Source organism: Coregonus lavaretus (assembly GCF_964263955.1).
Source record: "Coregonus lavaretus genome assembly, chromosome: 1".
Taxonomy (NCBI): domain Eukaryota; kingdom Metazoa; phylum Chordata; class Actinopteri; order Salmoniformes; family Salmonidae; genus Coregonus; species Coregonus lavaretus.
Window position 1 is genome coordinate 79,053,561 of NC_139988.1, and position 15,456 is coordinate 79,069,016.

The 15,456-nt window shown below is 44.3% G+C and overlaps 1 protein-coding gene across 1 annotated transcript in view; it reads right to left on the bottom strand.

The window, feature by feature from the left end:
- Positions 1-432: 432 nt before the first annotated feature.
- tbkbp1 (TBK1 binding protein 1) overlaps positions 433-15,456 on the bottom strand; it is a gene marked incomplete at both ends in the record, with an annotated part of 44,525 nt that continues 29,501 nt past the window's right edge. Inside the window, 3 exons of the mRNA XM_084169851.1 lie at positions 433-561; positions 898-1,721; positions 12,864-12,979. Coding sequence (XP_084025977.1) covers positions 433-561; positions 898-1,721; positions 12,864-12,979 — 1,069 coding nt within the window. The remainder of the gene's footprint in view (positions 562-897; positions 1,722-12,863; positions 12,980-15,456) is intronic.

Sequence of the window (15,456 nt, forward strand, 5' to 3'; positions counted from 1 at the left end):
ACTGCACATCGTCAAGCCCTGAAGAACAAACAGACTGGATCTATCCATTAGAGTCACCCAAATAATTCCAGGAATTCATTGTGGTTGGTCTGTATTGCTGTACATAGTTAGAGAGGCAACTAAAGCAGGCCGCATTACAGCAAGTAGTACCGGTAAAGTGTGAGATATAAAAACAGATGGACTGCAAGGTGCCTGGAATGTCCCTGATCTTGCATCTGTCAAGGAAATTGTCTGTCATGAACCTCAACGCCATCCATGTCATTTTTTAAACCACCTATTTTTCCCAAACATGCTAATAAGCCCACAAAAAGCCCTCTCAAGTCTTGTCAAACAAAAGCCAGCCAGCTTAAAACAAACAAAACCTAAAATAACTCCACAATATAAGTTTAAAATAGTAGCAACTAAAAAGAGGGTGCAGTGCTGCCATGGCGATCAGATCTTGCTGTTCTCAAGGTGCGAGTCGATGTGCTTGATGAGGGCGTCGTCAGGGTAACCAATGGGGAAGATCAGCTGGCACAGAGGGCAGCTCCTCATGTCACTCTCTTCTGTCTCCATCCACAGCTGTATCCAAAACACACACCATTCAGGTCAACAAGCAGTGTTGGCCTATGGCAACTATCAATGATAATATTTGGACCATTTAGGTTATTTCACGAAGAAAATAAGCTCATATGTAAAGGTGCATTAGAAGAAATATCATGTTACACAGAGCATTTCCCATGAAATTGCACAGTGCAGGAAGCCATTAACAAGTCAAGGGCAGTTCTCTTTCAAAGACAGATTTTGATTGAGGGGGATAGCAAGCTAACCATGACACATTTTACAATTTTAAAGATTGTTGTGATATAATAATGATATTATACAGTATATTTGGGATAGAGTGTGCGTGTGACTCACATTGATAGAGGGCCAGGATTGGGCGTGCTCTGCGTGCAGGTAACCTGGTGGGTGGCAGGTCAGGGTGTTGGGTCTGGATGGGATAGGGAAGGCCGAGCAGGACGCCGGCCCTCTCATGACCCCATGAGGCGACACATTGTTGGGCACGCCCAGCGTCCGTGGGGGGCTGACGGGGTGCGGACAGGTCCACTCCTCCTCGTCTTCAGAGGACTGTGGCGGCTGGGGGGCGGGTGTGGGGGGTGGCAGGGGCTCAAAGTGCAGGTGAGACCTGGGAGAGACCTCGGACAGGGGGAAGGGAAGCTCTCGGGAGTGGCGGGAACTTTCGTGGAGGCCCACCTCGCTGCCTGCCCTCTGCAGCTCAGACTGGGAACCTCGGAGCTGGCCTCCTCTGTGGGGGGACCCCCCATGCTGGGAGCCTCCATGGTGCTGCTGATGCTGCTTGGAGTAGCTGGAGTCCCTGTAGGGCCGGGGCTTGGGCAGGGTGGACACAGGGTCCATGCTGAGGCGCGGCGGCCGCTGGTAGGCAGAAGGGTCAGCCACCTCGGAGTAGCTGCGGCGGCCCTGGAAGCTGGCCCTCAGGTGGTGGCTGGCTGGCCGGCAGGAGTAGGAGGCAGGCCCATCATTAATATCCAGCAGGGGTGAGCGGCGGTGCATGTCCGGGGAGAGGTGCTGTGGCTGGAGAACAGGGGAGCGACGCTGGGGGATGGGGGAGTGGTGCTGGGGCGGGATGGGGGAGTGGCGTTTGGGGATGGGGGAGTGGCGCTGGGGCACAGGGGAGTGGCGTTGGTGATGAATGGGAGATGGGGGGTGGGAGTGGCGTTGGACTGAGGAGACAGGAGAGACAGGGGGGAGTCAGAGAGCAGCACACAAGACTGTCTCTGGAAGACAAAAGTTATTACATCTCGCAAAAATAGGACTAAAGCCTGTAGTTACTTGTTACTGATAAGTACAGTGCATTCAGAAAGAATTCAGACCCCTTGACTTTTTCCACATTTTATTACGTTACAGCCTTATTCTAAAATGGATTAACAAAAAACTAATCAATCTACACACAATACCTCATAATGACAAAGCAAAACATGTTTGTAGAAATGTGAGCAATTACAGCCACGAGTCTTCTTGGGTATGACGCTACAAGCTTGGCACACCTGTATTTTGGGAGTTACTCCCATTCTTCTCTGCAGATCCTCTCAAGCTCTGTCATGTGCCATTTACTGAGGAGTGGCTTCCGTCTGGCCACTCTACCATAAAGGCCTGATTGGTGGATTGCTGCAGAGATGGTTGTCCTTCTGGAAGGTTCTCCCATCTCCACAGAGGACTCTGGAGCTCTGTCAGTGTGGCCATCGGTTCTTGGTCACCTCCCTGACCAAGGTCCTTCTCCCCCGATTGCTCAGTTTGGCCGGGCTGCCAGCTCTTGGTGGTTCCAAACTTCCTCCATTTAAGAATGATGATGGCCAATGTGTTCTTGGGGACTTTCAATGCTGCAGAAATGTGTTGGTACCCTTCCCCAGATCTGTGCCTTGACACAATCCTGTCTCGGAGCTCTACGGACAATTCCTTCGACCTCATGGCTTGGTTTTTGCTCTGACATGCACTGTCAACTGTGGGACCTTATATAGACGGGTGTGTGCCTTTCAAATCATGCCCAATCAACTGAATTTACCACAATGAAGTTGTAGAAACATTTCAGGGATGGTTAATGGAAACAGGATGCACCTGAGCTCATAGAAAAGGGTCTGTATACAGTGAGGGAAAAAAGTATTTGATCCCCTGCTGATTTTGTACGTTTGCCCACTGACAAAGAAATGATCAGTGTATAATTTTAATTGTACGTTTATTTGAACAGTGAGAGACAGCATAACAACAAAAAAATCCAGAAAAACGCAAGTCAAACATTTTATAAATTGATTTGCATTTTAATGAGGGAAATAAGTATTTGACCCACTCTCAATCAGAAAGATTTCTGGCTCCCAGGTGTCTTTTATACAGGTAACGAGCTGAGTTTAGGAGCACACTCTTAAAGGGAGTGCTCCTAATCTCAGCTTGTTACCTGTATAAAAGACACCTGTCCACAGAAGCAATCAGTCAATCATATTCCAAACTCTCCACCATGGCCAAGACCAAAAAGCTCTCCAAGGATGTCAGGGACAAGATTGTAGACCTACACAAGGCTGGAATGGGCTACAAGACCATCGCCAAGCAGCTTGGTGAGAAGGTGACAACAGTTGGTGCGATTATTTGCAAATGGAAGAAACACAAAAGAACTGTCAATCTCCCTCGGCCTGGGGCTCCATGCAAGATCTCACCTCGTGGAGTTGCAATGATCATGAGAACGGTGAGGAATCAGCCCAGAACTACACGGGAGGATCTTGTCAATGATCTCAAGGCACCTGGGACCATAGACACCAAGAAAACAATTGGTAACACACTACGCCGTGAAGGACTGAAATCCTGCAGCGCCCGCAAGGTCCCCCTGCTCAAGAAAGCACATATACAGGCCTGTCTGAAGTTTGCCAATGAACATCTGAACGATTCAGAGGAGAACTGGGTGAAAGTGTTGTGGTCAGATGAGACCAAAATCAAGCTCTTTGGCTTCAACTCAACTCGCCGTGTTTGGAGGACGAGGAATGCTGCCTATGACCCCAAGAACACCTTCCCCACCGTCAAACATGGAGGTGGAAACATTATGCTTTGGGGCTGTTTTTCTGCTAAGGGGACAGGACAACTTCACCGCATCAAAGGGACAATGGACGGGGTCATGTACCGTCAAATCTTGGGTGAGAACCTCCTTCCCTCAGCCAGGGCATTGAAAAGGGGTCGTGGATGGGTATTCCAGCATGACAATGACCCAAAACACACGGCCAAGGCAACAAAGGAGTGGCTCAAGAAGAAGCACATTAAGGTCCTGGAGTGGCCTAGCCAGTCTCTAGACCTTAATCCCATAGAAAATCTGTGGAGGGAGCTGAAGGTTCGAGTTGCAAAAAGTCAGCCTCAAAACCTTAATGACTTGGAGAAGATCTGCAAAGAGGCGTGGAACAAAATCCCTGCTGAGATGTGTGCAAACCTGGTGGCCAACTACAAGAAACGTCTGACCTCTGTGATTTTTGCCATGTCATGATTTGCAGAGGGGTCAAATACGTATTTCCCTCATTAAAATGCAAATCAATTTATAACATTTTTGACATGTGTTTTTCTGGATTTTTTTGTTGTTATTCTGTCTCTCACTGTTCAAATAAACCTACCATTAAATGTATAGACTGATCATGTCTTTGTCAGTGGGCAAACGTACAAAATCAGCAGGGGATCAAATACTTTTTTCCCTCACTGTAGTTATGTAAATAAGGTATTTCTGTTTTTCATTTTTAATAAATTTGCTCAAAGAAAAATTGTGTAGATTGATGTGGAAAAAATTAAATGTAATCCATTTTAGCATAAGGCTGTAACATAACTAAATGTGGAAAAAGGGAAGGGGTCTGAATACTTTCCGAATGCATTGTACATACAGGTCCTTTTGGGCCAGTAACCGCAAGGTTGTTAGTTTGAATCCCCAAGCCGACAAGGTGAAAATAAATATGTCAATCTGCCCTTGAGCAAGGCACTTAACCCTAATTGCTCCAGAGTCGCTGTCAATAATTGCTGTGACCCCACTCTCTGGGGGAGTTAGTATATGCAAAAAAAAACATTTCCATTTCACACAGCAGGAAAGTAATCGTGCAGGAAATGTGGATTGTAGGGGTTGATAAATTTTTCATTAGGGCAAATCAAGTCTGACATTTCAAAGTGGAAATTACAAACTTTAGAAGCATTTTAAAACCTCAAATACACTACAATTAGATTTTCTGCTGTGCAGGAACATTCTCTGTGACAACAGAGTGATCTGTATGAGAAGTAACTGGGGCCAGGAGGAGTTTTTGTCTGGTAACGTCTCTAGCGATAACACAGAATCGAATATCTTTTTGATAATGAAGAAATTGTGTATAATCTTTTATATCTACCATATCACATTATGCTATTTTCCTGAATAACATTTCTCTACTTATTTCTACGGTGCATCAGACACGCTGTGTTGTTCTGGATTTGCAATGCAAATGTTTGTCTGATCACAAAGCATAAATCAATTCTCCACAAGCAGCACACTTGACAAGATAGACAAAACATTAACATTTTTTTATACATTTATTTTCCCCTCACCTAAGACACAGAACTAATCGGATGTAGACTAATTTTACAGTACAGTATGAGATGCTTCCTGTAATCTTGAGACAACTATCACCCATTTAGCAACAAAAAAAAGATGCGTGCATCGATAAATCAAAAGCATCTCAAAGGGGAAACATTTATGGTTCTGTGGTTGAGTGAAAAAAGGGTGGTGTTGTGCTCTCGAACTCTCCACAGAGTCTTGAAATAGAGAGAAAACAGAGACTTGAGAAAACAGAGACTTGAGGGAGAGAACGTACAGTGGGGAGAACAAGTATTTGACACACTGCCGATTTTGCAGGTTTTCCTACTTACAAAGCATGTAGAGGTCTGTAATTTTTATCATAGGTACACTTCAACTGTGAGAGGTGGAATCTAAAACAAAAATCCAGACAATTACATTGTATGATTTTTAAGTAATTAATTTGCATTTTATTGCATGACATAAGTATTTGATCACCTACCAACCGGTAAGAATTCCGGCTCTCACAGACCTGTTAGTTTTTCTTTAAGAAGCCCTCCTGTTCTCCACTCATTACCTGTATTAACTGCACCTGTTTGAACTCGTTACCTGTATAAAAGACATCTGTCCACACACTCAATCAAACAGACTCCAACTTCTCCACAATGGCCAAGACCAGAGAGCTGTGTAAGGACATCAGGGATAAAATTGTAGACCTGCACAAGGCTGGGATGGGCTACAGGACAATAGGCAAGCAGCTTGGTGAGAAGGCAACAACTGTTGGCGCAATTATTAGAAAATGGAAGAAGTTCAAGATGACGGTCAATCACCCTCGGTCTGGGGCTCCATGCAAGATCTCACCTCGTGGGGCATCAATGATCATGAGGAAGGTGAGGGATCAGCCCAGAACTACACGGCAGGACCTGGTCAATGACCTGAAGAGAGCTGGGACCACAGTCTCAAAGAAAACCATTAGTAACACACTACGCCGTCATGGATTAAAATCCTGCAGCGCACGCAAGGTCCCCCTGCTCAAGCCAGCGCATGTCCAGGCCCGTCTGAAGTTTGCCAATGACCATCTGGATGATCCAGAGGAGGAATGGGAGAAGGTCATGTGGTCTGATGAGACAAAAAATAGAGCTTTTTGGTCTAAACTCCACTCGCCGTGTTTGGAGGAAGAAGAAGGATGAGTACAACCCCAAGAACACCATCCCAACCGTGAAGCATGGAGGTGGAAACATCATTCTTTGGGGATGCTTTTCTGCAAAGGGGACAGGACGACTGCACCGTATTGAGGGGAGGATGGATGTGGCCATGTATCGCGAGATCTTGGCCAACAACCTCCTTCCCTCAGTAAGAGCATTGAAGATGGGTCGTGGCTGGGTCTTCCAGCATGACAACGACCCGAAACACACAGCCAGGGCAACTAAGGAGTGGCTCCGTAAGAAGCATCTCAAGGTCCTGGAGTGGCCTAACCAGTCTCCAGACCTGAACCCAACAGAAAATCTTTGGAGGGAGCTGAAAGTCCGTATTGCCCAGCGACAGCCCCGAAACCTGAAGGATCTGGAGAAGGTATGGAGGAGTGGGCCAAAATCCCTGCTGCAGTGTGTGCAAACCTGGTCAAGACCTACAGGAAACGTATGATCTCTGTAATTGCAAACAAAGGTTTCTGTACCAAATATTAAGTTCTGCTTTTCTGATGTATCAAATACTTATGTCATGCAATAAAATGCAAATTAATTACTTAAAAATCATACAATGTGATTTTCTGGATTTTTGTTTTAGATTCTGTCTCTCACAGTTGAAGTGTACCTATGATAAAAAATTACAGACCTCTACATGCTTTGTAAGTAGGAAAACCTGCAAAATCGGCATTGTATCAAATACTTATTCTCCCCACTGTAGGTATTTCAGCACACATACAGATGTAGGATCTTAATTGGATCACTCTTTTGTTGCTGAGAATTGTCCTGCATAGCAGGAAATGCAAACTTGTAGTGTATTCAATGTTTAAAAGGGCTTCTGAAGTTTGTAATTTCTACTTTAAAATGCCAGACTTCATTTGCCCTAACAAAAAATGTGTCAACCCCTAGATTTAAAAAAAATGGATTATAAACTATATAATAATTCACATTTCCTGTTGCTGCGGGATTATTTTCCTTCTGTAGCAAACTGGCTCAAATTAAGATCCTACATCTGTACTGGATATGTAGCTCTGCAACCCCAGGAGAGTAAAAAAACTGCTGTAGGCCTACTTACTGTACAGTATACAGTGCATTCAGAAAGTATTCAGACCCCTTGACTTTTTCCACATTTTGTTACGTTACAGCCTTATTCTGAAACGGATTAAATTGTTTTTTCCCCCTCATCAATCTACACTTAATACCCCATAATGACAAAGTGAAAACAGATTTTTAGAATTTGTTGCAAATGTATTACAAATAACAAACGGAAATATTACATTTACATAAGTTGTCACGGATTCTGCCGAGGCTGCTCCTCCTCCTTGCTCGGGCAGGCTTCGGCGTTCGTCGTCCCCGTAGTACTAGCTACTGCCGATCGATGTTTCGGTGTTTGTCTTGTTTTGTCTTGAGTAGTTACACCTGTTGTCTATTATGTTTGATTGTTTAGCCTATAATTTCCCTTGTCTCATGTTTGGTATTTGTGTGTTATTGTTTTATGTCTAGTCGATGTTCGGCCTTGCTGTTATTCCATATTTCTTATATGGTGTTTTTCCCTCCAGTTGCAGAGGTGTTTGTTTAGTACTTTACATTTAGTAAAGTAGTCTGCCTGAATCTCTGTGTCCTGCGTCTGACTTCACTCGCCGCGTACACATCACTCCTTGACAGAATAACACACCACCATGGAGTCAGCAGGATCAGCGGTACCGACGGGATCATTGGAGGAGCGCGTAAGCAGCCAAGACGCCATGATCCAGAGACTCGGCACCGCCATGCAGGATGTTATGGACACTTTGAGCCGATGGGAGAGAGGAGGTTTGCCCACACCTCCTCCAACAATACCACCACCATCGGCCAGACCCATCGTTCCATCTCCGGAGTCCAGTGGGATTCGGCTCTCGCTCCCGAGGGCTTATGATGGCACCGCGGCCGGGTGTCAGGGGAGGGTCTCCTAGGGATCGAGGCAGCAGGTCACGCACTGATGAGTCATTCCAGGTGAGTAAGCGCCCAACTCACCCAGAGCTCTCTGTTGTCCACTTGTGTATCCAAGTTGTGTTTCCCCAGGTTTCTTCTCACTCCCAGCATAAGGCGCTAGTCGATTCAGGCGCAGCTGGGAATTTTATTGATCGTAGTTTCTGTTATAAGTTAGGGATTCCCCTCATACCAGTTGATGTGCCCTTCCCTATCCATGCCCTAGACAGCCGCCCTTTGGGGTCGGGATTGATTAGGGAGGTCACGGCGCCACTTAAGATGAAGACGCAAGGGGGTCATGAGGAAATGATACAGTTGTATTTGATCGACTCACCTGCGTTTCCCGTGGTGTTGGGGCTTCCTTGGTTAATATCTCATGACCCCAACATTTCGTGGCAACAGAGGGCTCTCAGGGAATGGTCTGATCAGTGTGTCGGGCGGTGTATAGGTGTTTCCGTAGGGGCGACAACGGTGGAAAGTCCGAACCAAATTCCCGCACTGCACATTCCACAGTCTTCTTGTGTATGACACTACAAGCTTGGCACACCTGTATGTGAGGAGTTTTTCCCATTCTTCTCTGCATATCCTCTCAAGCGCTGTCAGGTTGGATGGGGAGTGTCGCTGCACAGCTATTTTCAGGTCTCTCCAGAGATGTTCGATACGGTTTCAAGACCGGGCTCTGGCTGGGCCACTCAAGGACATTCCGGGACTTGTCCCGAAGCCACTCCTGCGTTGTCTTGGCTGTGTGCTTAGGATCGTCCTGTTGGAAGGTGAACGTTCGCCCCAGTCTGAGGTCCTGAGCACTCTGGAGCAGGTTTGTCACGCCCTGGCTCTGGGGACTCTTATATGTTGAGCCAGGGTGTGGATTGTCTATGTTGTATTTTCTATGTTTTGTTCTAGTTCGTGTAGATCTATGTTGGCCAGGGTGGTTCCCAATCAGAGGCAGCTGATTCTCGTTGTCTCTGATTGGGAACCATACTTAGGCAGCCTGTTGGCACTAGTTATTTGTGGGATCTTGTTCCGTAAGGTTTGTTTTGGTGTACAACCTAGGACTTCACGTATCGTTTGGTTTGTTGTTTTGTTCGTGTGTGCACTTAAATAAAAGATGTACGCATATCACGCTGCGCTTTGGTCCGCTGTTTATAACGATCGTGACAAGGTTTTCATCAAGGATCTCTCTGTACTTTGCTCCGTTCATCTTTACCTCGATCCTGGCTAGTCTCCCAGTCCCTGCCGCTGAAAAACAACCCAGAGCATGATGCTGCCACCTTCATGCTTCACCGTAGGGATGGTTCCAGGTTTCCTCCAGACGTGACGCTTGGCATTCAGGCCAAAGAGTTCAATCTTGGTTTCATCAGACCTGAGAATCTTGTTTCTCATGGTCTGAGAGTCCTTTAGGTGCCTTTTGCAAATGCCAAGCGAGCTGTCATGTGCCTTTTACTGAGGAGTGGCTTCTGTCTGGCCACTCTACCATAAAGGCCTGATTGGTGGAGTGCTGCAGAGATAGTCATCCTTCTGGAAGGTTCTCCCATCTCCACAGAGGAACTCAGGAGCTCTGTCAGAGTGACCATCGGATTCTTGGTCACCTCCCTGACCCTTCTCCCCGATTGCTCAGTTTGGCCGGGGGGCCAGCTGTGGGAAGAGTCTTGGTGGTTTCAAACTTCTTCCATTTAAGAATGATGGAGGATGGATTTTAACTTTAACTGATGGATTTTAACTTTGTCATTATGGGGTATTGTGTGTAGATTGATGTGGAAAAATTAAATGTAAGAATGATGGAGGCCGCTGTGTTCTTGGGGACTTTCAATGCTGCAGAAATTTGTTGGTACCCTTCCCCAGATCTGTGCCTCGACGCAATCCTGTCTCGGCGCTCTACGGACAATTCCTTCAACCTCATGGCTTGGTTCTTGCTCTGACATGCACTGTCAACTGTGGGACCTTATATAGACAGGTGTGTGCCTTTCCAAATCATGCCCAATCAACTGAATTTACCACAAGTGGACTCCAATGAAGTTGTAGAAACATCTCAGGGATGGTCAATGGAAACAGGATGCACCTGAGCTCAATTTCGAGTCTCATAGAAAAGGGTCTGTATAGTTATGTAAATAAGGTATTTCTGTTTTTCATTTTTAATAAATTTGCTAAAATAAAAAACATTTTTTGCTTCGTCATTATGGGGCATTGTGTGTAGATTGATGTGGATTTTTAAAAATGTAATCCATTTTAGAATAAGGCTGTAACGTAACTAAATGTGGAAAAAGGGAAGGGGTCTGAATACTTTCCGAATGCACTGTACATACAGGTGGGCGGCAGGTAGCCTAGCGGTTATACTTTTGGGCCAGTAACCGCAAGGTTGTTAGTTTGAATCCCTGAGCCGACAAGGTGAAAATAAATATGTCAATCTGCCCTTGAGCAAGGCACTTAACCCTAATTGCTCCAGAGTCGCTGTCAATAATTGCTGTGACCCCACTCTCTGGGGGAGTTGGTATATGCAAAAAAACACATTTCCATTTCACACAGCAGGAAAGTAATCCTGCAGGAAATGTGGATTGTAGGGGTTGATTCATTTTTCGTCAGGGCAAATCAAGTCTGACATTTTAAAGTGGAAATTACAAATTTTAGAAGCCTTTTTAAACCTTGAATACACTACAATTAGTATTTTCTGCTGTGCAGGAAAATTCTCTGTGACAACAGAGTGATCTGTATGAGAAGTAACTAGGGCCAGGAGGAGTTTTGTCTGGTAACGTCTCTAGCAATAACACAGAATCAAATATATTTTTGATAATGAAGAAAAAGTGTATAATCTTTCATATCTACCATATCACATTATGCTATTTTCCTGAATAACATTTCTCTACTTCTTTCTACGGTGCGTCAGACACGCTGTGCTGTTCTGGATTTGCAATGCAAATGTTTGACTGATCACAAAGCATAAATCAATTCTCCACAAGCAGCGCACTTGACAAGATATGCAAAACATTAACATTTTTGAATACATTTATTTTCCCCTCACCTAAGATACAGAACTAATCGGACGTAGACTAATTTTACAGTACAGTATGAGATGCTTCCTGTAATCTTGAGACAGCTATCACACATTTAGCAACAAAAAAAGATGTGTGCATCGATAAATCAGAAGCATCTCAAAGGGGAAACATTTATGGTTCTGTGGTTGAGTGAAAAAAGGGTAAAATGGCGGTGTTGTGCTCTCGACTCTCCACAGAGTCTTGAAATAGAGAGAAAACAGAGACTTGAGAAAACAGAGACTTGAGGGAGAGAGCGTAGGTATTTCAGCACACATACAGATGTAGGATCTTAATTTGATCACTCGTTTGTCGCTGAGAATTGTCCTGCATAGCAGAAAATGAAAACTTGTAGTGTATTCAATGTTTAAAAGGGCTTCTGAAGTTTGTAATTTCTACTTTAAAATGCCAGACTTAATTTGCACTAACAAAAAAATGTGTCAACCCCTACAAAAAATGTTTATGGATTATATTCCATATAATAATTCACATTTCCTGTTGCTGCAGGATTATTTTCCTTCAGCACAATAACTGTTATCGGGAGCTTCATGGAATGGGGTTCCATGGCCTAAGATCACCATGTGCAATGCCAAGTGTTGGCTGGAGTGGTGTAAAGCTTGCCGCCATTGGACTCTGGAGCAGTGGAAACGCATTCTCTGGAGTGAGGAATCACGGTTCAACATCTGGCAGTCCAACGGACTAATCTGGGTTTGGTAGATGCCAGGAGAATGCTACCTGCCCCAATGCATAGTGCCAAGTCCAAAGTTTGGGTGGAGGAGGAATAATGGTCTGGGGCTGTTTTTCATTATTCGGGCTAGGCCCCTTAGTTCCAGTGAAGGGAAATATTAACGCTACAGCATACAATGATATTGTAATCGATTCTGTGCTTCCAACTTTGTGGAAACAGTTTGGGGAAGGCCCTTTCCTGTTTCAGCATGACAATGCCCCCGTGCACAAAGCGAGGTCCATACAGAAATGGTTTGTCGAGATCGGTGTGGAAGAACTTGACTGGCCTGCACAGAGCCCCGACCTCAACCCCATCGAACACCTTTGGGATGAATTGGAACGCCGACTGCGAGCCAGGCCTAATCGCCCAACATCAGTGCCCGACCTCACTAATGCTCTTGTGGCTGAATGGATGCAGTAAAGGGGGGACCAACTACATATTAATGCCCATGATTTTGGAATGAGATGTTCGACGAGCAGGTGTCCACATACTATTGGTCATGTAGTGTATATCCCAGTTCCTTGATAGTCTAGTTCATTCCTCTCTTTTCCGGTACAAATTGCCGAGCTGAGGGAGTGAGCTGTGAGCCGTAGTATACTGTATGTCCCATATCCTCCCTACCTCCGTTGTGCCCTTGAGCAAGGATCTTTATCCCTAATTGCTCAAGGGTTGTTGCTCTGCAGCAGGCCCTATGCTTCTCCCAGCCTGTGATGTGTGTGTTGTGTGTCAGGTTGGGTACTGTGTCAGCAAAAAATTAAGAATATCTGTGCAAATGTGCCAATAAAGCAAGTATTGTTTTGTAAGGCGAGCATGACAATGCTGCTTTCAAGATGTGTGCATATAGCTTGTTGATTACTAACCCGTTAAATGTGGGCCATATATCATTCTCTAGGGATGTTACTAACCTGGGCTATGCTGCTCCTGGGAGGTCTTCCTCAGGATCTCTTTCTGTTTGAAGCTCAGTGCCTGCAGACGTACCAACTCCTCAGTTAGCTCTGTGTAGGCCAGTGCCAAATTCACCCTGCAGGGGGAAAGAACCGAGTTGATCAACCAATCAATCAATCAATCAATCAATTAACCAACCAATCAATCTACCAATCAAACAATCAAAATCCCCCTTTGAAATCATGCTACTAGATTGCTTTCAAACATGTGTACACACTGTGTGAGGTTACCTGACTAAATGCATTCTATTTTTCAAACGTCTATGGTTATTTACACTTGACGTCTATCAGATGTCTATGGTTATTTACACTTGACGTCTATCAGACGTCTATGGTTATTTACACTTGACGACTATCAGACGTGTATGGTTATTTACACTTGACGTCTATCAGATGTCTATGGTTATTTACACTTGACATCTATCAGACGTCTATGGTTATTTACACTTGACATCTATCAGACGTCTATCTAAGCATTTCCTAGATGCATTTCTTTCTCATCTCCAGATTGACTGGATACCAATTACATTGTTGATATCATTGCATAATATAGAGTATTTTGTAGAATACCAATCATATAAATCACACATGAATCACACCATTGTAAAGCAGACAGACATAAAGCAGTCAGCCAGCTGCCTCAACATTACACCCAGGCATTTGCTTTTCCATGGTAACGAGGCAGCTATTTCAAACACCTCTGTTACAAGGCAACACGGGTGGTATTCGAAAACATAAAAAGAGAGGTGGTTGTGGTAGATGACAGCAGTGTGTATCTGCTATCCAGCCTATGATCTGATAAAACATAGCTTATCTGAGCTCACAAATCAATTTCACATAAGACTCTTGTGATTTACTTGAACTTGAAAACATATTTTCACACATTGATGATGGTGGTAGATAAAGATGGTGAAATTACTGGTAAATAACACACATCCTATTGCGTGAGGTTCTAGTCATGGAAAATGTGAAGCTTTGAAAAATAAAGGAACGTCTGACACTCTATGATTAGCTTCATTTACACAGGCAGCCCAATTCTGATCTTTTTTCCACTAATTGGTCTTTTGACCAACCACATCAGATCTTTTCACATCAGATCTTTTTCCAGAGCTGATATGATCAAATTAGTGAAAAAAGATCAGAATTGGTCTGCCTGTGTAAACACAGCCTATTGGTCTTTGCAGTGTGATTTATTTGACCTTTTGACTTCAGCAATGTTTTAATATTATTTTATTTCACAGACGACGATAAAATGAAGCGGTGTGGTAAATCAGACTGCATTGAAAAATAGAGAGTGCATCTTTCATCTCGTTTTCAAATATACAAGATGGCAAAGAATAGTTTAGTGTGGACTGGACCTGTAGAACATCATACTTAGCAGAATCGCATTAGTGAAAACGCAGGCTTTTCTCAGGGCAGGCCTGGTTGTAGCTAGTTACGTGGACACCTGCTTGTCGAACACGTCATTACAAAATCATGGCCATTAATATGGAGTTGGTCCCCCCTTTGCTGCTACAACAGCCTCCACTCTTCTGGGAAGACTTTCCACTTGATGTTGGAACATTGCTGCAGGGACTTGCATCCATTCAGTCACAAAAGTGTTAGTGAGGTCGGGTACTGACCAAAACACCAGTCTCAACGTCAACAGTGAAGAGGCGACTCCGGGATGCTGACCTTCTAGGCAGAGATAAAAAGATAAAGCCATATCTCAGACTGCCCATCTTAATCTTTTATTTTTATTGGCCAGTCTGAGATATGGCTTTTTCTTTGCAACTCTGCCTAGAAGGTCAGCATCCCGGAGTCGCCTCTTCACTGTTGATGTTGAGACTGGTGTTTTGCGGGTACTATTTAATGAAGCTGCCAGTTGAGGACCTGTGAGGCGTCTGTTTCTCAAACTAGACACTCTAATGTATTTGTCCTCTTGCTCAGTTCTGGTTAGAGCCAGTTTGCGCTGTTCTGTGAAGGGAGTAGTACACAGCGTTGTACGAGATCTTCAGTTTCTTGGCAATTTCTCGCATGGAATAGCATTAATTTCTCAGAACAAGAATAGACTGACGAGTTTCAGAAGAAAGTTATTTGTTTCTGGCCATTTTGAGCCTGTAATCGAACCCACAATTGCTGATTCTCCAGATACTAAACTAGTCTCAAGAAGGCCAGTTTTATTGCTTCTTTAATCAGCACAACAGTTTTCAGCTGTGCTAACATCATTGCAAAAGGGTTTTCTAATGATCAATTAGCCTTTTAAAATGATCAACTTGGATTAGCAAACACAACGTGCCATTGGAACACAGGACTGATGGTTGCTGATAATGGGCCTCTGTACGCCTTTGTAGATATTCCTTAAAAAATCAGCCGTTTCCAGCAACAATAGCCATTTACAACATTAACAATGTCTACACTGTATTTCTGATCAATTTGATGTTATTTTAATGGACAAAAAAATGGCTTTTCTTTCGAAAACAAGGACATTTCTAAGTGACCCCAAACTTTTGAACGGTAGTGTACTTCAACTGCACAACGAGAAATTGAGAAATTGTAATAACTCTATAAGGAC